Here is a 21,276-nt window from a genome sequence, read left to right as displayed (position 1 = left end):
AAACTATGGTTAGACCATATTTGTGCGTAGCTATGTAGAGGTGATTTCAATATGACAACATACATATTTCAGCCCAAACCAAGTCCTGAGTTGATTCCAAAACAAAAAAGTGCACTTCATTGGTTTTATTACTTTCAACAAACCATAGAAATATATTGCAAACAGCCTCTTATTTCATCTCTGCACACAACTTACTAGTTCATTCCCCATGTAGGTCCAAAGTACATAATCTGCACAGTGTACAGCAACTTTTAAACAGTCTCTAACTCCACTTATGCCTTTGGAGTTTTTAAACCAATTCACAAACCAGTCCTTTCCTGGCATCAAGCCGGTAACTGTGTAACATTGCTTTTGGAACACACATGCAGGCATGTAGTGTACCAGCAATGTGGCGCCGCAAACCAAAATTTAAAACAGATGGCTTGTAATGAGAACTTTAATGTTGAACTGGTGCTGCTGTAAAAGCTCGATCTTGTGTTACTTATCAGTGTAAATATTCTGCACATTCAAAAACTTTCCTGTTAAGGGCTTCTTTCTTTTTGTCAATGCCAACTTGCCTCCGTTTGTCATCTGTTTGTCTCTTGGTTCCTCACTGTGATCTGATACGGATGATAACAAGCTATGTGCAGGCTATCATCTTTAGTACACATACTTTGCTGTTCTCTAGTACACAAAAGAGTACAGCAACAATATGAGGAAAACAAACGTTTTCTGATCACTGAATAAAAAGTGAAGAAAACTCAACTTGATATATGACATATGGAAATATATTTACACTAACTCATATACAGTATGTAAGTAAGAGAAATCTCAGCATCAGTGTTTAAGATGCAAGTAATAATACTATTTGTGGCATGTGCATAATAGATAGCACAAATTATAATACAATTTAATAAATCTGAAATCAAATCCAAAAGCTTTCTTATTATGGCAGGTCATGCCGCTGTTTTTTTTTAATAATGGCCTCTGTTACGAGTAAATGTGCATACGAGCTGAGCGGTGGCAGTTGTGCTCAGTGGGTCAAAGCTAGGTGCTGCCTGTGAAGACCCCGTGATCTGATATTTATAGTGGGAGATATAAATAGCTGCAGTACGTGTGGGCACTGAGGAGCCTACTGACTCTACTGTTGTTAAAGCCACCGAAGGCGCACAACCACTTCACTGAAGGTAAACACCAGTTGATAAATAAATAATGCAGCTAGATTTAGAGTGTGGAGTTTGCAATTATAGACACCCTGCTCATCTTGATGTTGAATTTCCATGTTGTGTTGTTGTATTTGAATTTGACTTTCCAGGGAATTTAATAGCACTTTCGATACTGTCTTGTTGTGGTCTAAGTTTAAGAAATGCTCACAGAAATCATTTACGCAGTAGGAATCACTTGTTTTGACCACACTGAGAGAGAAATACTGTAAATTCTTCACGGGAAGTGTAAAGTTAAGCTGTGTAGGGCAAACAAACTAAGACAAATAGGACTGGTCATTGGAATAATTAGATTCAATACCTTGAATGTATTTTAGTGTCACTAAACTTATTTTGACATCTAATTCAAAAGCAGGAATAACGGTGACTGTCCCGTGTGTAGCTGCATAGGGCTGTAGTTCACTTTTCCCTGTTGGTATTCAGGGCTGCAAGCGGGTATCAGAATTTATGGTCTTGTGTACCTTATGGCTGTGTCTCTGCAGAGCAACCCATTGTGCACTGAGCTTTTCTGGACTAACAGATGAACCCAGACACAGAAGATGACTTTTATCAATCGGAGGATGATTTGGATGAAGATGAGTCAACGAAATATATAATTGAACAAAGTCTGATTCAGTACAGAAAGCTCAAAGGATTGAATCCAAGGTTGGGCTTTGTGTTAAACGACTCTTTCTGTACATTGTCTGTCTCTTGTTGATCATTTGAGTATTTTTACTTTCTTTCAATAGTGATCTGAAACCAAGTGAAGACCCTGATGAGATTTTCAAAGCAATCAAGGAGGGTATGGTGATGTCATTCTTTAATTTGTCAAAGCCGGTGCAGACCAGATTATCATTAATCCTGCCAGAAGTTAGGGTATAATGTCTTCATATTTAGGTGATGAAGATGCACTGAACAGAATGGCAGTGCAACCAGAGACCCTGTCCAGAGTTGATGAACGAGGATGGATCCCACTTCATGAGGCTGCAGTGCAAGTTAATAAAAGGATCCTAGAGATCATCTTCTCAGGTTAATAAAAGTATAACTGTAATTTTTGACTGTACAGCCTCTTTTTAAATTCTGGAATATTGATTCATTGTTTTGTGTTTGGGTTCCAGCATCACCCCCAGGTGCAGCCCATTGTCGTACTCTTAAGGGTGAGACGCCGCTGTTTCTGGCCGTGGTTCATGGAGTCAGAGAGAACGCTACATTCTTGTTACAGAACGGCTGTAGCCCGGATCTCCAGAATGATGAGCAGGATTCTCCATTAGTGGCAGGTATCTGACATCTGACTGCAAAATGCGTTTCATTTTACAAACGCCTACAGATATCTGCTAGATTTTTAATTATTGACTTCTCTCTCCTAATTTCTTAGCTATTCTGAATGACCAGTATGACTTGGCCACACTATTGCTTCGCTACAATGCCAAAGTTGACCAAATAGGACCACTTGACAGGACAGCCCTACATGAGTGTGCCTTTTTAGGCCTGGAGAACTTTGTCTATCTTCTCCTAGAGTCTGGTGCCAACCCAAATGCATGTGACATCAAAAAGAAAACTCCACTGGCTCTGGCTGCACAGAATGGGCATCTGAATGTGATGGAGGTCCTGTTAGAGAAAGGTATATGAGATGAGGTGACTTATCCTCCCTATATGGATTTCCATTACTTCATTTGTTGAGTTGATCTGACAATTTATGGTGCAAAAAAATAAATTAACAATTTGTAATAGATAAATTGTTCCATACTGTTTTCCAGGTCTGGAAATGGCCTATTAAATGTATATTCTTATAGTATTTATATTCATTTTGTAGGAGCCCATGTGTGGTGTGAATCGGAGTCAGGCACGATCTTGTTTGATGCTGCAGCATCAGGAAATCCTGACATAATCTCCTTGCTGTTGGACCATGGAGCTGATCCCAATCTACCTCTTTACAGTGGGCACCTGCCAATTCACCGTGTGGCCTACCATGGACACATACTGTAAGGACTATCTATGTTACAATATCCAGTGTTCACATTTTTCAAATACAGTTTGCCAGAATTACTGCTGTCATGTTCTTAAATGAGGTCTCTTTGACAAGGGCATTGGAGCGTCTCATCCAAGTGACTAAGCTGGATGCTGTTAAGGAAAGCGGGATGAGTCCTCTCCATTCTGCAGCTGCTGGGGGACATGCCCGTTGTGTGGAGATGCTGCTCAAAGCTGGCTATGATCCAAACTTCATGCTGCACCCAAGGGTGCGCTGCAACTATGATGACGAGCGCAGGTCTGCCCTCTTTTTTGCTGTGTCCAACAATGATCTTCAGTGCACCCGCTTGCTGTTAGAGGCTGGGGCAATGGTGAACCAGGATCCTGTCAACTGTTTGCAGGTGGCTCTTAGACAGGGCAACTATGAACTGATCAACACATTGCTGAAGTCTGGGGCAAATGTAAACTACTACTCCCGTGTCAACACCACTCACTTCCCCTCAGCACTGCAGTACGCCTTGAAAGACGAGGTCATGCTTAGAATGATTCTTAACCATGGATATGATGTTAAGCGCTGCTTTGACTGTCCCTATGGTGACAGTTCCCATGACTACGCTCCTTGGATGACCTCGGTCATCAAAGACATGGTGGTGAGACAAAGCTTGTCTGAGAGAAAAAGTGGTGCAAAGAAATGATGCGAATGAATTCCACAGGGGAACCAGTGGACTAACGCTTTCTTTCAGGGTCTCGCTTTGACTGCCATGTGTCTGTGTCTCTTTCCAGTTCTGTGAGGTGATAACAGTGGCGTGGCTTCAGCACTTATCTGGTCAGGTGGTGCGTATCATGCTCGACTACACCGACCACGTTACCTTCTGTACCAAACTTAAGGACACCTTGACTGAGCAGAAACAGTGGCAGGAGATCTGCCACATTCAAAGTAAGAACTGCCATGATCCTGCTTTATTTATTTGTCAACTGTCAGCACGCGTATTGAGGAACTTATGTGACTTAACTGACTTTATTTTCACTCACACAGGAAATGCACGAAGTCTGAAGCACCTGTGTCGGTTGCGGCTAAGGGAGCATCTCAGTCGCCTGCGTTTGAGAGCTCCAGTTTTCATCAACTTCCTTCCTCTTCCTCCCTTACTGAAAGATTACCTACGCTACAAGGAGTTTGATGTCTACAGCAGGGGCAGCATGGTTAACCTATAGTGAAAACACATTTATTGTTGTCACAGATACCACTGTGATAGAAGGACAAAGACAGTCAGTATCCATTATTTGTTTGCCTTAATATTGTGTGCTTTGGAAATTGTGTAGTTTTCCAAGTACATGTTTTATGTAGGCTACTTAATGCCTTACAATAGTATTTGTACAAAGCTGTATGAACTTTTGAGTTCTGTCTTTTAATAGCTACAATGACATGCCTCATGTAAAGATTTCCTCTTTGTTATAGCAACTCTTCACATTAAAACAACTGTATTATTATTTCACACTCAGTCTTATTGTCATTCGAGTACTCAATTGTATAATGTAAATACAGAAAATTTTATCATAATGAGAGATGAAAGCATAAAACCAGTATGCAATAAAAACTCTTACAGTGTAATCTTCAAAACATCTAAAATTGCACAATTCTTTATTTTCTTGTGAGATGCAAGAATCCCCGCCCATATGTCATCTCCTGGTGGTAGCCTAGAGTATTACAGGAGTGTGCTTGTTATGTACGTTGCATCAACCTATAAGGTTTTATCATTGACTGTATATAAAAATAGTGTGTATATCAGTAGTCATCTACATGCCATCTCAGTGTGTGGCTCGAATCGTGTGGGAATATAAGTGTTATAAAAACTTAAAGTGATACATAAATAAGATGTTAAAATGTAAATTATGTCCATTCATAGCTTCATAGCAGGCTTTTACATATTTGGCGGCGTTCTACATGTTTTTCTTATCGTGTATTGTTGAATGTGAGCACTATTTTGACCACCATCACTCACACATCCCCACCACATCGCAGTTTGTGTCTTTGCCGCTGGGTGGCGCGGATTTTCTCGTATGTAAACATAGTGACGGCAGCGTTTTGCAGTGGTGGAGAAGAACGTGTACGTCATTTTCACAATGGCGGAGGCTGGGTGAGGAGGAGAGAGTGTGTATGAAGCGGCGCCGTAATCGTTAGAGCTACATTGCCCGTACTACGTGCACGGTGTCCGAAAATGGCCCTGAACCCCAACGCGGTGGGGAAAAGGGACTCAGAATGCACCGAGACGGACAATCTCCAGCCGGAGGGTGGCGAACCTGCGAAGAATTCAGCCGCCACCTCGGCCACAGCCAACCAAAATGGCGATCAGCCTGGATGTGGAGACAGTGTAATGCCCGAACAAGAAGCCCCTGAGCGGCGGAAGAGCGTGCAGGCGGACGCTCGGAGTGTTAGCAGTTCTCCCTTGCCAGGCCAGAGATCGGGCGAAGAGCTGCCACGGAGAAATTTTCAAATCCCGAGGAAGATAAAAGAGCGGAAAGGTGGTGCCATGTCGCTGCAATTGTGAACAGAGCCTGTCCTGTCTTTCATAATTCTGCTGCTGCTGCATGTTGCTAGCCTGCTAGCTAGCTGGCTGGTTGCTTCTCGTTAGTTTAACATGTTCACGGACATTTTAGGTTTAAATTTAATCGATCGACGTCATACTTTGTAAGCATATGGATAGTCTTGACAGACGTATCGCGAGTTGTTTTAGCGGACATAACGTTAGCTTTGGTAACGTTGTCCGGCTCAGGTATCTGTTTATCCAAGTTGCCAGTGAGCAGCAGCAGCCAGCTAACGCTACGTTCCTGTTCAGGCGCCTGAAGCTGTACCTTGAGGACTGCCCATTTGAAAGCCCAGCTTGTTTGGTTTCTCCACCTTTTCATGTGACCATAGTCTGATTGAACGATGCTGCTGGTTGCATGAGTGTGTTGCAGCCATCACCTGACAACATGTGGGAGTCTCATTGACCTCAGTGAAGGGCATGGATTCATGCACCCCACCCGTATATTTCCACTGTATTCGCAGTGCCATGACACTTTCAATGAAATCTAAGCAGGGCTGCTCACCCCTTATCCCAGCCTGATGTCACTGGTATTTCAGAGCATCCCTTTTACACCTCACCTCAATACTCTTCAGAGTACAATACTCCCCATCATATTTTAACAAGACTGAAGTACCCATAGCAAAGTGACAGATGGATAGTGGTTGTTACAAGCCTTGCTGTGATACATCAGTTATTTGTTTATATGCAAAGTTGAGCTGAAGTTCCTGGACATTTTGAGCCACTTCCAAGCAGTCGTGCTGCAGAATTTTTTCCCTCAGGAGTTTGCTTATTTAATGTATAAAACATCTCATTGCCCAAGTTGGAAGCACAACAACTGTGAGACAGACTTGGCTGTGTGCACACTCCAATGGCCTGTCTCCAGCCTTCATTCCTTTGCCCTACATGAGGAATGTTTACTACTTGTTACCCCAGAGCTTGAGGCCGATGACACTCCATCCAGGTTGCCTGTGTGGTCAGAGAGTGGTGGTTTCACTTCTTGGCATGTGTTTGGATTGACATAAACTATATATAAATACAGACAGATGCAAGGCTTGGTCACTTGTACAGTTTGTTGATGTAGGAGGTTCCTAGTTACTGTTGTTGAACAGTGTTTGTCCAATCTTAATAACTCCCAATATCACGTATCAGTAACCTGTTCTGATTAGCTGACAGTTAAACGTGAGAAATAAGTTAAGCATAGGATGCAACCAGTAGTCAGTTTGATGATTTTGCTGTCTCCTGCCGTTTGGCTTAAAGTTTTGATAGTATATTACTTTTTCGCACTAACTCCCTCCTCTGCACATGCACACAGGTCTATGCTACATATGCAAATACACTAATCCACTGATTGACTTCTGTGTGTGCAGGCTTGTACCAGTTTCTGCCCCCTGACAGCCGGGAGTTTGACGACCTTGTAAAGATCATCTCCTCGTTTTACCTAGACTCATCATCACGAGGAACCTTCTCGTACTGCAAGGCCAGGCTCATTCAAAATGAGCTGCTGGAGAAGGAGGTTGGTCATTGACTTTCTGCACACCACAACGTCACCATGAGCACTTCATTTGCTTCCTTTTCATTAATGGAACCTTTTTGCAGGTTGAAACCAAATTTGACAAAATCATGCCATTGAAATAATTAGCAGTCTTAAAAGTTAAAACAATGCGGCAGTGCTATAATTGTTGTAGCTTGTGCGACAGTGAAGACAGGCTGTAATAATGTTTTCAGCATGCGATCTTCCAGGTTACACATTCTACCAGGGCCATGTATGTCAGTGTTTGTGAGGTTCACCTGTAACTCATTTGCTACCCACTCCCTTTGTGCGGCAGTTCATCGAGAAGCGGAGAGAGATGAAGCAGGAGGGGCGGACTGAACAAGAAATGACTGAGTCGTACTGCTTCCTTTATCCAGACAAATCCAAGGTATTGATTGTCACAAAGCCTGATGTTTTTTTGTTTATTTATTTTGTCATGGTTCTGAGCTTTATATGCTCTTATATGTCTAGCTCCAGTGGTACTGCGAGAAGGGTCTGTCGGTTGGACACTCGAGGATAACGACACTAGGAAATCCATCACACGGTAAGTTGGTCTCTTGCATGTTGTTGTTGACTTTAAGAGACTACTGTCAGATGGAATGATGGTGTTGGGATTACTGCCCCTGATAAAAGTTTCCGCTAATAAGGGCTGTGGGGAACGGCTCTGATATATGCAACAATATATGACATAATGTCATATCTCATGGTTTGATTTTTGGAGTGTAAATAAATGCATTTTGTTGGTGTATGTTTTGTCATTGTAGGTGTTTATCTCTCCAAATATTCTGATTTGTTACAAATCAATCCCTTTGAAGTGGGCTCGATCGGAGACATGATCGTTTTTAAAGTTATGAGGGTATGACTACCATTCTGTTGTCATTTTGTGATGAGTCCCAATTCTTGTGGGACTTAAAGCTCACCAGTATGTTTTGTTCCCCAGGGCCGAATAAAGCACATCCACGAGAACATACCTAAGAATGCTATAGAACCTACGCCCAAGTTTGACTGTCACTTGTCCAAAAGTGCCAATCGGGTTACGTCTTTGCTGTCTTACAGGGCTTTTGAGCTCACACAGGTAAGCATGAGCTTTTTTATTCTCTTATTGTATGTATTGTGTTATCAAAGTAATGTTTTATGTTCAATTATATCTTGGACAGGATTTGTATGTTTATAATGTGTCTGTCTTGTATCTTTTAGCAATACTTTTTCGAGTTTGCTTTTGATGAGATCAAGGCACGGCCCAGGCACGTGTGCCCCTATGCTGTGGTTTCCTTTCAGTACAAAGGCAAGGAGGCTGCCGCAACTCCTATGACTGCACACAGGTACGTATTCCTGGAGGAAATGGTGAAACGTGAGCGAGTAATTTCAGTCGGTTGGGGAGGTTGGCAGGACTGCGCGGTGTTCTGTGTTTTGTAAACAAGCTTTCGGTTTCTCTCCTTTACAGGTTTAACACTATTCCCTCGGAAGGAAGTAGAGGTGAAACATTTTTTAATCTTATATATTTGACAAATATGTAGTGAAAAAAAATAGTGTTGCCTTCAAATTAGTGTCAAATTTACATTTCCACACTTAGTGGCTTAGTCTGTTACAGAAGAGTGCATTTTAATTACTGCAACCCCAAAATTGTAGTTTTAACAACAAGTGCAAAGATTTGTAAAGATGATGATTACGTGTCAAAAACTGAGCCTTTCAGTGACAAACTAGTAGTTGCTTTCTTTATTTCTTTCTTGACCTTTGACCTGTGCTGTTGATGCTGTTGCAGGGAAGAGCTGCTACACGGTGTGGAGCGGGCCACTAGTGAACAAGGGCAAGGAGTTATTCCCAGTCTGTTTAAGATCCTCCTCACGCCCCTACCTTCCTTTCAAACTGTGAGTAAAACCTTTATTCTCTCATATAATTATTTGTATCTCTAGAAAACACCTGCAGTGTGACGAGAATTTCCTCTGTTAATCATTAGACACCTTTTGGCACTAAATATTTTATGTTGTGCACTTTGAGACTGCAAAAATCTTGTAGGTGAGAAGAGCAAGTCAGAATACACCTGTGCAATATACAGACAGTATTCTTTTTTATTTTCTTCTGAAATTTTTTATGATGTGCTCTTTGATTCCCCCCCCCCCAAGACCTGAGAAGCTGGAGGTGAGTCGGGGCATGCAGCTGGAGCAGGTGAAGCGAAAGATTCCCTCTGTGCTCTTTTCTTGGGACACCTACAGCGCATCACGGGAAGGTCAGTCCAGATCCTACATGTGTATATCTCATAATTTAAAAAAGAAAATGCCCATGAGATGTAGGCAGTTATGCATTACTTGAAATCAGATTTTTAAAGCTATTCTAAATGCACAAACTGCATTGTGTGTTACAGAAACTGCTACTTTATTAGATCCATTGAAGTTGAATCAATTGAAAAATGTACAATATTTCAGATAAAACTGAGTATACAGAAAGAAAACTACTGCACAGATGAGTTGTGGCTCTGCTTTGCATTCCACCTTGCATTTGTTTGCCTGCAGTGACGAAGTGTGGGATGTCCTGCAGCCTGTTTGAGGTGGTGGATGGAAAAGGCAAACCAACCAGCGGCAGCTTGGCAGGGCTGGTCAACAAACTGGAGAGGGACAGGATGGTGAGTCACCCGGTAGCTGTTACCTACCAGGTTCTCATACTTTAAAATCCCCAAAATCCCCAGACTCAGTGAATCACTGAAACACAGCAAATACATTTAGATTCAGGCTGTTCAGTACAGAGAAAGCATACAAAGAGGGACGAGAATAAAAGTTTGATACACAAACTGCTTTTATGCATTACCGTTTTATGTCAGTAAGGTAGATTTAGGTCCATTAATTTTTCTTCCTTAACAAGAAAATTGTGTAGGGAAACATCTGCCAAACTGTCACATAAGGATAAGCAAACCTGTCCAGCAACAGACTTGTTTGTTTCCTTATTCAGGTGCTGGTGAAGTCCTTGTTCGACAGGGGCTTTCTCTTCCTGCTGTCCTCAGCTCAGATGGTTGAGTCCAAAGGTGCCAAAAAGCTTTTACTCTCCTCTCATAATCCTCTGTTGTGTCAGTTGAACCACCTACTTGTTTCCTTCAAAGAGGGTTCAGCTCTAATGTTGCGGTTTGTTTTCTAGAGCGGCGGGGGCGAGCGGAGAAGAATCTGCAGGCATTATTCATCTTTCAGGAGTCAAGGATGGTTGTCAAGTATTGTAAGTATTATTCACTATCTAGCCATTCCTTTTTTTCAACCTAGCTCCAAGTGGCAGCATCAAGGTTTTATTAGCAGACAGGATGTTTGGACCTACCTACTGAACGCTCGTCCTTTTTTTTTTTTTTACTTACAAAATAGTAGGGCCGCAGCTAACGATGATTTTAGTACTCTAAGCTTCTATAGATTATTTCAAGGATTCGATGCGTCGTTTAAGAAGTGCTTTTGCTTGGCTGCGACGCCCCACCCCCCACAGTAACAGGAACGGCTGTTTACTTTGATAGATGATAGATATTTATTCGTCCTTTCGGAAATTCATAATGTGTCATACAGTAAACATCAGACCAACAACATCAACAGACCCACAACCAGACAACTGCTTAATCATGATTTCAGTTAAATGCTAAAGTTGCTGTAACTGTTAACTTGTCTGTGGTCTGCTGGCAGAACACCGGGTGCTTTCTGATCAGGTGCTGGCGTGCTGTTGCTGAGACGACATAAGTTTCGTTTTACAGTGGACGGACTGTAACATTACAGAGTTGTTGTTTTCTTTTAGCTTGAAATAATCCCATACTTTGGACACGTTCTTCTTCGTCCCTCGCTATTTTCTCTCTCTTCCTCCACTTTGCAAACAGCGCCATCCCAATCACGTCGTGTTCACACAGCGTAAGCACGATGTGCGACAGTAATAAATGTCCTTGTGAAACAGTGTGCTATATAGTTATATGGATTATATGTAGATGTCTATATTGTTTTGTTCATAGTGTGTATATTAGTGTTGTCTACTCTGTAGTTTGTGTCTGATTTTATTATTATTTTATTATTGTATAAGTAAGCACATTGTGAGCAATGTACAATCCTGAGTCAAATTCCTCGTATGTGTGCACGTACCTGGCAATAAAACTGATTCTGATTCTGGATTAAACAAAGCCTCAATGCAAAGAATTTGCGTCGATGCATTTTAGTAATTGATTTAATCAATGAACTGTTTCAGCCCTAAACAATAGTGGAGAGGCTTCCATGTTATAACTGCATAATAGTGCAGATAGGTATCTTTTATATGACACTGACATGTGTCCTCCATCATAGCATCCAGACTGTTCGAGCCAGAGCCGCTGACGGTGGAGCCCCAGCCTGCCATCATGTCCTCCATGGAGCCTATTGTCCCTGCTCTGCACTACGCCCTGTTCAAGTTGCGCCTCAACCCAGGCAAGGACCTGAGCTCTGGGGTGGAGCGTCAGGCCACTGAATACCTTACTCGTATGGATTCAGGCACGGTGCGACCCTTTATTCTGCCCAGCTACAAATATAACGTGGACGATAGGACCAACCCCCTCCCTGTGCCCCGACCCAAATTTAACATGGATTCTATGCTGCGCTCTTACGTCCACAACCCTGCCAACTACATTTTACCTCTGAACAAGGTGAAGGACATCATTGAAAGAATACGAAACCCCATACCCACACCTGCTCCGGCCCCAGTGGAATACAGCCCTGTTTCTGACTGGGGCGGCTCGGACAGGGCGGAGAGACCCCCAGAAAGGCAGCCCCAGGAGAGGCCACCTCCAGAGAGGCCAGCGCAGGAGAAGCCAACCCCAGACAGCAGCAGCAGACGGAGGCCAGGGTCGGCCCATTCTAACGGGGCCCAGTCGCAGAACAAGTCCCACATCGAGTCCCAACCTCAGCCCGCTCAGAGGTCGCGGCTGTCCCAGAATGAGTATGAGAAAGACAAGCTGAAACAGTTGCTGAAGCTGATCCATCTCCATAAGAAAACGATAGTGAAGGAACCTGGGAAGGAAAGGGGAGAGGACGGGGCCTGGGACACCAACAATCTGAAAAGGAAGTTTGAGGGAGATGAGAGGGGCGGCATGAGCAAACACCAACGCACAGATCCGCTGAGCAACGGGGAACCAAGTAGAGGTGAGGAGGGCTGCAGCTGCTTATGTAGATTTCATATAAATGGTGTCATTTTTGTGGCTAATCCAGATAGCTGTTCATTTTCATGTGTGTCAGTACGACAATTCCTACCACTAATGGTGCGAGTTAGGTTTTTCTAGCGAAATTAAGGTAGTGTTTCATTCTCTACCTATAAATAATATTTTCGCTTGTAAAAGTTCACGTTCCCTGTGTACTACACATACTACACAAGCTTCAGTTATTAAAGAGCTCGGGGTATTTTAGTACATTAATACACCAAATTTAGCATATGCCCCCAATTAATTGTGTCTCTCTTATTAGGAGCCCAAGCAGATGAGGTCGGAGATGAGGTGGGACAGAGCGACAACCTGACAGCGGTGATGGAAAGCATGGGCATCTATGACACTGACCTGAGGGCTCACGGCAACACCTCAGAAGTCAGTGAGACCCAGCGCCTTCTCAAGATCCTCCTGGCTACTCTCAACAAAGCTGTGGCTCACAGTTCAGCGGCTGTGCAGTCAAACCACGGCGAGCCATCAACGGGATCAGGAAGGGTGGACCCTGTCGTCCCAGACCCAGATCGAAAGAAACAAAATGAGCCACCATCGCAAACAAACTACACAGAGGTGAGATATAAACAGCTGGTTCTAGGTAGTCCTGTCACAATAACTATGGTTGTTGGGCGATATTAATTAATAATAATAATAATAATAATTGCAATAAACGATATTCTTGTCTTTTTTTATACCGTTTTACGCTACTTGATAATATATGATAGCAATATAATAGCATAAAAGACACCCTTTCAAAGAGCAACTGATTTTTTTTATTTTTAAGAATATTCAGATATTAGAATTGAAATGTTAAAAAATGTTAAATATCCTAAAAAATAAAACATAAATAAATTAAAACCACACAACCAAAACAGAGTTGTTTCAGGAGCGGAGAGTGTTGCCTGCCCAACGTTGTTGACTTGTTCTTAATTTGTCTATTTTGTTTAATGTTGATTTATGATCGGGAGTCTGCACAGAATGTTTTATTTTGAATCCTGACTGGAATTTCTCTTCCTTTTCTGTGTCTGACTTCCTGCCCGATTTATCTGCTCTGTGCTGCTTGACGTATCTTCCGTCAAAACTAGACTTGATGCATATTCTCCGCGGTGAGGAGAGGGATGCGTCTGAAACGTGTGGCATCACAAGCATTGTCTAGAATGGCCGCGATCAGCTCCAGCTGCTGTCAGAACGCGACGCAGCCGTGCCCAGTGTCTAGCCGTTAGAAACTTTCTGGCTGGACTTATACAGTCCTCACACCTAAGAGGCTCATGTAACACCTTGTCTTCACTCTACACTGTGTGTGGAGGAGCTGCCTGAGACCCGCCTCCGACACAGAGCGCAGACAGAAGCAGCATGACTGGCTAAAATGTTGCAACCATTCTTATGTAAACAAACATGCATGTAAACACAATGGGAAATATCAAGGTCAGCAAAAATGATTGAGGTCATGTCCATATATCGTATGAGAAGTCGATAATGTAATTATTGTGACAGGCCTTATTCTAGGGTTGTTTTTTTTGGAATATTTCACCATGCATTCAATGTGTTCACAGACTTTAAAATAACTACTGGTGTTTTCTTCGTTTAGGAGGACATGGACTGTAGCCCTGGTAGTCCACTTGGCGCAGAGTCCCCACCAGAGCAAGCTCACCCCTTAGGCAACCCAACCTGGGTTAATCCTGCCAATGAAGGTACCTAAAAGCAGTCAGTACAGACAGACCCCTCCATGTATGCATATATAGATCTGGTTCACAAGGCTGTCACAGTTGTAAGTTTCCTGTCTGCTTTCTTCCAGACAAAGCACAGCCTTTTCCTAAGCCAGAGCCCGAGCCAGAGGCTGTGACTGTGGCTGACAGCCATCCAGAGCCGAAGACGTGTGAAGTGAAAAGTGAAATGAAAAAGGCGGCTGCACCATCCACGTTACCAGCCACAGAGGAAGTTCCCTTCAGGCCCTCCATCAGCATGGACACTATACTCAACCAGGAAATTCACAGTCTAACCTCTGACATTAAAAACATCATGCAGGCGCATCACATCTGCTACACTTCGCAGCTACCCCCGCGATTGCTTCCACGCCACTGCTGGATGCCCAACAGCTGCTTCTCAGACTTTGTTGTACCATACGTCTCCCCTGTTCCCATTCAAGGGCACGTCAAAGCACTGTGTGAGAAGATGGACAAGTTGATCCCAGCCCCACCTACTCCCTCTAAGGTCTCTTCTCCACCTCCCCCAGTGACAACATCTAATCTTACAACACCACCCCCCACCCCCGTGCAGACTCCCAAAACTAAAGCAGAGCCCCCGCTGTCGAAGAACACCGCCTCCTCTCAGAGTGGTAAAATGGTCACCATCAAAGGGATGTTGTCCTCTAAGGCTAAAACAGAAGCCTCGTCAGCAGAGTTGGCGAGAGATGTGTATTCTCCCTCTCAAGTCACACCAGACTCTCCAGAGCTCAACTCTCAAAACCCGGGCCCTGCTTCAGGGAGCGGGTCCGGCCTACTGGCCGGCAGCCTCATTGGTCAGCTAAAGCCGGAGGTATTCAGCAGCCTGGTGGAGATCTTTAAGGACGTCACAAAGAATACAGTCAAATTCTACATCTACTCCGGGGATGAGGGGGAGGAGAGCACTGTCTGCAAGGAGATCAAGGTACAATTCAAGGTTCCAATGTGAAAGTAGAGTAGTCAATAAATATTGTGAAAAGGGCCTTTCCCAAGTTCCCAGAAGCCTTGATGACATCTTCAACTGAATACAAAATCCTCACATTTGAGAAGCTGGAAGTTGTAGTTTTATTTGATAAACCACCTAAACTTAATTTTTTATCATAATCACTGTAATAATTTTAAGTTAAATCATGTCGGCTGCTTCAAAGTGTTATTATTACTTCTGATTTTACATATTTGCACATACATTTTCTTTCATATTCTTCATGTGTAGACGTAATCACTTTTTTTTTTTATTGGGGCCACAGAGCTTTCTGTAGTAGTAAATTGCGCATGCATACACATGTGGAAACAGCTCTACAGTAGGAATATGAACAGGGTCCTCTTTGTCACTGTGTGTTCCATGTCTGACACGCAAGAGAGAATGACACGCTCATCTGTCTGCCTCTAACAATTACGTCTCTCCTGTCTGTCACAAAGGAGTACTTGAAAAGTCTTGGCAACAGTGAGTGCAGCCCGCAGACCTTTCTAGAAAACAGCGGCAGTTTAGATAAGCTCCTCATCATCATTCAGAACGAGGACATCGCCGCACACGTGCACAAGGTACGATCTCCCCTTCCTGTCACGCTCTTCACCTCCGTACCAGCTGATAATGATCAAACAGAAATAAAGGCACATTAATTGAATTTTTTCACCTGCTGCAAAGTTTTGTTTATAATCTGTATGACATTTGCACGTTGCATCAAGATATACTTCTTACATGAAAACATGATACTTTTTTTTTATATGACTTAATACAAAAAGCAATAGAAGATCTCCATTTGTAAAAATCTCATCTTTTCACACTGCAGATCCCTGCTCTGATGTCTTTGAAGAAGTTGCCTTCGGTGAGCTTCGCTGGAGTGGACACTCTGGACGACGTCAAGAACCACACTTATAATGAGCTGTTTGTGTCTGGAGGCTTCATGGTGTCTGATGAGTTTGTCCTCAATCCTGACCTTATAACACAGGGTAAGTTTCAGCGTTCTGTGTGGGAGCTGTGCGAGTACATGGAAATATCAGGTGAACGATAACTTCAGAGCTTGTGTCGCTTGCTTTGTCCAGAACGTTTGCAGGGGCTGCTGAAGTTTTTGGAGGAGCAGAGCACACCTGAACACCCCTGGCAGTGGAAGGTGCACTGCAAGTCCCAAAAGAAGCTTAAAGAACTGGGGAGGTCAGTATCTCAGTAGGAGCTTACCCAAAATAGTATCCAAGTCCAAATGATCTTCAGCGTCTTTAGCAAGAATGGTCTACTTTTGCTGTTCTCTTAAAGGTTAAACACCAATGCCATGGGGCTGCTGAACCTCCTTACAGCCTATCAGAAGAAGCACCTGGTGGAGTTCCTCCCATACCACGAATGTGACACACAGTCGCGTCAGGCTCCAGATCTGGACTGCCTGATCAAACTCCAAGCTCAGCACACGCAGCAGCGGCACCTTATCTTCCTCACAGGTATCTTCATCCTCATCGCTATCTTTTCACCAGTCTTCGGACACGAGCAAAATAACTACTACGTTATGTGTCAGTGTTGAGGCTTTGGTGTGACCTTCCTTTCTGCTTTCTAGTTAATTAAATGAGAGTATTTATTATTTGCTACCATTTCAAATGTTCACTGAATTTTGCTTGTTGTGATGTGTTTTTTGCAGAAAGGCCATTTGAGATGTTCCTACAGTACTCCAGAAATGGAATAGTGATAGGGAGCATTGATGACGTTATGAGCGGTTTTCCCAGTCTGATTGGCTCCATTAATCAGAATGAGCTTCCAACACCGCCCTCTACTGGTGGGTAACGTCAACAGCAGGGCTAAAGACCAAAATTTCATGTGATTTTGCATTAGTGTAATTGCTTTGCTAAATTACCTTTTCTTCTAAAGTCATTTTGGCAGTTAAAAATGTCTGTTTGATGTTATTAATGCGTCTGTCACACATTTTTTTGATAATATCTTCCTCTCCACTTTTCTGTTTCTCTCTCCCTGCTGCTCTCCCAGTAGTGAATGATGAGTGTGTGGAAGAGGAGGACATGTCATTAGACTCTGATGATGGTGAGCCACCCACCATATCGGATCCTTCAGAGCAGAACCAGGAAGTTGAGAAGGGGAAGCCTCCACAGCCACCTCCACCAGAGGCGGAGGAGTTTCGTCCTCCGCTCCCAGACCAGCAGGTCACCCCCGAGAGAACTCCAACGCTGTCTGACTATAGCGCTCTCAAAACAGCAATCTCTCAGTTCAAAGCCACCAACCAGATTGGTGTAGGCCTTTCAGACATTGGCAGCTTGTCGCCAGGAGGTTTTCCTGTGAATCCCCACCAGAGCTTCCTGTGTCCTTCAGCCTCGTGGTCATCCTACACTGGCTCTTCTAGCTATGCGGCCTCCCCGGCCTATCCTGCCTCGCCCTGCAGCAGCACCCAGGAACAAGAATACCGCCCCTCAGCCTCTGTTACAGTCCCGACCCCACCTGTCATGGCCACAGCAGGACCTCTAGCCAACCTGGCTTCCCTCCCCTTGGAGGTCAAACCTCCCCCTCCACCTCATCTCATGATGCTGGGCCACACATATGGCTCAGACACTGGAGGAGCTGGGGCTGCTGGGAACTCTCCACTCACTACCTCCCTCCCCTACACAGACCCTTGTGACTCAGCCCAGCCAGGGTATATGGCTGGTATTCCAATAAATGCAAGCGGGACCCTTTCGCAACAAAACAGGACACTCTGTGGACCTGGGGAGGGTGTATGGGGGACAGCAGGGACCAGCACTTGTGAGACTGCTAGCAGCCAGAGTGTGGTCACATCTGGCCCGGTGGACCCCAGTGGGCTCCCAAAAACTGGTGAAACCCTTGGCGGCAGCACCCCTGGTAGTCAGGGGGGCAGGACTCAGGTGAATTGCGCTGACAACCTCGGAGCTTCTGTGGGTATTCCACCAGCGGCCACCAGGGGGGGCTCAGTAGTCAGACCTACACTGCCTCCACATCCAATGTGTGGTGTGGGGTATGGTAGTATAGGTGGCATCCCTGGACAGATGGATCATGGGCCTATGCGGGGTGGTATGGGTCCTGGTTCTTTAGGGAGCTATCGAGGGAGAGGAGTCCCACCAGTAGGACTTTGGCCTCGACCAGGTCGAGGACATGATCGGGGGGGTGGGGCTGCAGGTGGACCGTGCTCTTGGGGTTACCCAGCAGGCAGGGGTGGGACACAGGATTACTACTCGGACTACACATACACTCACAGTTACGCGCCTGAATAGACAATCAACATGAACGAAGGGGCAACACAAGCACCGTACTCCAGATACTAGAGCTGGCTGAATGTATATATTTCCTTGTCATAAACACATTGATTTAAATCAGTAAATAAGGATCCTGGTTTTTTACATTAATAAAAATTGATACAGGCAGTGCCAAGTGTCCTACTGTCGTGTAAACTGTATGTACACTCTTTCCATGTGAGCTATTTGAGACCCTGTTCAAACCACTATATTTATATTTGCCAACAAATGTTAATGGCCTTCCAGCTTCTTGGAATTTATCATGTAATTTCTGTTTGTCCCAGTTTTGAAACGGTTTGTGAACAAGGGGGAAAGGCTGATATTTTTTTAAGGAAAAAAAAAAACAGTGAATGAAATTCACTTTTGCTGTTGGTTTTCTTTTTTTATTTTACATATTTGGTTGTCCTAAATTCTATTAAAATAAAACATTTCAAATCTTGTTTGTGTGACCAGTTTGATGACCGTGTCAAGCAAACTATTAAAAATATAAATCACAGCTGTCGTTGTACTGATAATCCATATTTACTTCAGCAACTTACAATTAGTATAAACAGGTACAGTATAAAGATTGATAATTTAACCTTGGATAGCAGTGGATAAAGTAAACAAGTAAAATGATAGAATTGATATACTCATGAATCAGCAGGTCTGGTTTCTGTAACACATTTAAGGAATACTGATGCTCATAAAAAATAAACCTTGACTACACTGCTCAAAAAAATTACATATCAGGCCTCAATGAACGAAATAGTTAAAAGTTCAAAATCTTATCTGTACATTGTTCATTGAAAACAATGATGTAATAACGTTTAATGGAAACAAACATCAACTGACGGAGGGCTGGATTTGAAATAACACTGAACATTCACACCAGTAACTCGCTGGAGGTCATTTTGTAGGTCTCCTGGTATCTACTCCATAGTCTTGAGGCTGAGACGGCATATATGGATGTGCCATTCTGGACATGTGCAACCTGAATGGGCTGCAGGTACCTTCTCGTGCTACCAGTAGTGACAAGGACACTGGCAAAACACACAACTAGAGAACAATCAGTCAGACGAGATAAGGAGAGAGCAATTGTCTGTGGTCACCACCTACAACCCTTGGGGGTTGTCTTACTGTTGCCTCCCCAGTGCACAGGTTGTCACTTTCATCTGCACCAAAACAAGTGACACTGATTCACGATCGCTTATGCTTCCTAACTGGACAGATTGATTTCCCCAAAGTGTATTAACATGATGTTATACTGTGTGTGTTCCTTTATTTTTATTTTTTGTAGCACTGTATTATAATACAATGTATATACAAGCCTTCAAATACTAACATTTTGTTGCTGACCATCTCATGAAGGCACAGGGCAGTGCAGTACAAATCATTTAAATCTATTTTCTCCAGCAGGGTAAGCTGTGTGCGGAGTGAGCTGTTTGGAGGAAATGCAGCACTTAAAATCCTTTTGAGACTTCATGCTGAACTCTACCCCCACTGAAAGGATCATTAGGAGGGTTGATGTCCTCTCTGTGTGGGTCTATTGTGCTGTTTCATTAACTCAGTGGCGGATCTGGTGGAGGTTGAACACCAGAGGACGCCATTTCCTTTTAATGTGGAAATAGGTTAACACTATCTCCAGAGTCCCATTCCAGTTGCGCAATAGATATGCCATGGTAACTTTGAAAACTGTAAGAACATTGTTTCCCCATCAAATCAATTGCAGCTAAGACCCATCACACAAACACTGACCAAAAGTATTTTTTTTATTCACACCACCCTACTCAATGCACTCCAGTCACAAATACCTAGAATATCCTGCACAAATACAGTTGTAAGCCACTGCCCTGAGTTTTGGGGTGCATAACTGACTGAACTCTATAGATATTTGAAGAGAAGTAAATATAATGCAATGACAAATAATAAGCTGAATATACAACATACTGATATTCAGACAAAAGTAAAGCCATAATGAATATAAGAAAGAAATTTTCATAAATCAAATCAGTGTGGGTTGTGTATATTCTTTGTATATTTTTTAGAAATGTAATCAAGGACTACATAACATTGCCTCTGTCTAATAAATGCCAGGAAAGTACAATCGTTCCTTAAATATACCTGTACTTGCTGATTTTTTTGGCCACTTGGGGTCAGCTGAAAAAAAGCTATCTAAAAAATTAACGTCACCTTTAAAGTTGATATGGCTAACCTGTTAGCATACAGTTGCCTGTTGTTCAGACATCCAGTAGATACCTTTTTATTTTTCACCACCTGATGAATGTAAGTCCAATGTTCACTCTGACTTTAGCTCTCGGTTGTTCTCCACCAACTCCTGAGTAAAATATCAGGCTCTTTAGCCGCTAACGCTAAATACTCCACTATGTTCACTCACCAGACATCTCAAGCTAGTCTTCCTATCTGGTTCTGGGCAGGTAGCTAGCATGCAGCTGATTTATCAGATCTTTTTGTTGTTGCTGAAAACAGGTGACTGGGCTAGAGGCTGATGAGAACAGTGAACCAAAACATTTAAGTTGTTGGCCATTAAACCTGCATTGCCCAATCATATTTCTTGGGCTTATCACTATTAGCACTGGTGGGAAGTAGCTAACTAAGCACACTGACTCCAATTTTCAGGCAATTCCCTTATTGTACTTACACTACTTCGCAGAGGCATATTATATTTTCATTTCACTACATTTATTTTACAGCTGTAGATACTAATTACCTTTCAGATTAAGATATTACATTAAACAACACGACGAGCTTATAAAATATACTTGTTCTTGGCTTGCAACCCTTTAAGAAAAGCAATGTCTGATCATTATCATGTTTCAAATGTCTATGAGTAGCTAGCAGTTCCACCAGAGACATTCCCCCTGATGATTTAATTTAAATAACAGCTAAAGGCACAAAGAGGTAC

General features: G+C 43.2%; 3 protein-coding genes across 4 annotated transcripts in view; all 3 read left to right on the top strand.

Moving 5' to 3' along the window:
* The first annotated feature begins 1,722 nt into the window (after positions 1–1,722).
* Positions 1,723–4,592, top strand: asb14b (ankyrin repeat and SOCS box containing 14b). The gene is made up of 9 exons (XM_046057101.1): positions 1,723–1,847; positions 1,931–1,983; positions 2,079–2,210; positions 2,300–2,458; positions 2,557–2,802; positions 2,995–3,163; positions 3,265–3,799; positions 3,933–4,086; positions 4,186–4,592. The coding sequence occupies exons 1-9, from the start codon at positions 1,723–1,725 to the stop codon at positions 4,359–4,361; spliced, it is 1,749 nt and encodes a 582-aa protein (XP_045913057.1). The 3' UTR covers positions 4,362–4,592.
* Positions 4,593–5,256: 664 nt separating this feature from the next.
* Positions 5,257–18,867, top strand: tasorb (transcription activation suppressor b). 2 transcript variants are annotated; one of them, XM_046056367.1, is made up of 23 exons: positions 5,257–5,669; positions 7,081–7,226; positions 7,540–7,632; positions 7,716–7,788; positions 8,009–8,100; positions 8,185–8,319; positions 8,442–8,566; positions 8,689–8,720; positions 9,007–9,112; positions 9,368–9,471; positions 9,755–9,864; positions 10,188–10,260; positions 10,371–10,445; positions 11,534–12,364; positions 12,683–12,987; positions 14,003–14,105; positions 14,210–15,060; positions 15,555–15,677; positions 15,926–16,085; positions 16,179–16,287; positions 16,387–16,565; positions 16,760–16,894; positions 17,104–18,867. In XM_046056367.1, the coding sequence occupies exons 1-23, from the start codon at positions 5,366–5,368 to the stop codon at positions 18,348–18,350; spliced, it is 5,511 nt and encodes a 1,836-aa protein (XP_045912323.1). In that variant the 5' UTR covers positions 5,257–5,365; the 3' UTR covers positions 18,351–18,867. The 2 variants fall into 2 exon arrangements, with proteins under 2 accessions (XP_045912323.1, XP_045912322.1); XM_046056366.1 differs by having other exon boundaries at positions 17,101–18,867.
* Positions 18,868–20,518: 1,651 nt separating this feature from the next.
* Positions 20,519–21,276, top strand: part of LOC123975558 (metabotropic glutamate receptor 7-like) — a 100,950-nt gene continuing 100,192 nt past the window's right edge. The window contains exon 1 of the mRNA XM_046057129.1: positions 20,519–20,636. The gene's annotated coding sequence lies outside the window, so the exon portion shown is untranslated. The remainder of the gene's footprint in view (positions 20,637–21,276) is intronic.

This window comes from Micropterus dolomieu, linkage group LG08, assembly GCF_021292245.1.
Source record: "Micropterus dolomieu isolate WLL.071019.BEF.003 ecotype Adirondacks linkage group LG08, ASM2129224v1, whole genome shotgun sequence".
NCBI lineage: Eukaryota > Metazoa > Chordata > Actinopteri > Centrarchiformes > Centrarchidae > Micropterus > Micropterus dolomieu.
This window is presented reverse-complemented; position numbering and strand designations above follow the sequence as displayed.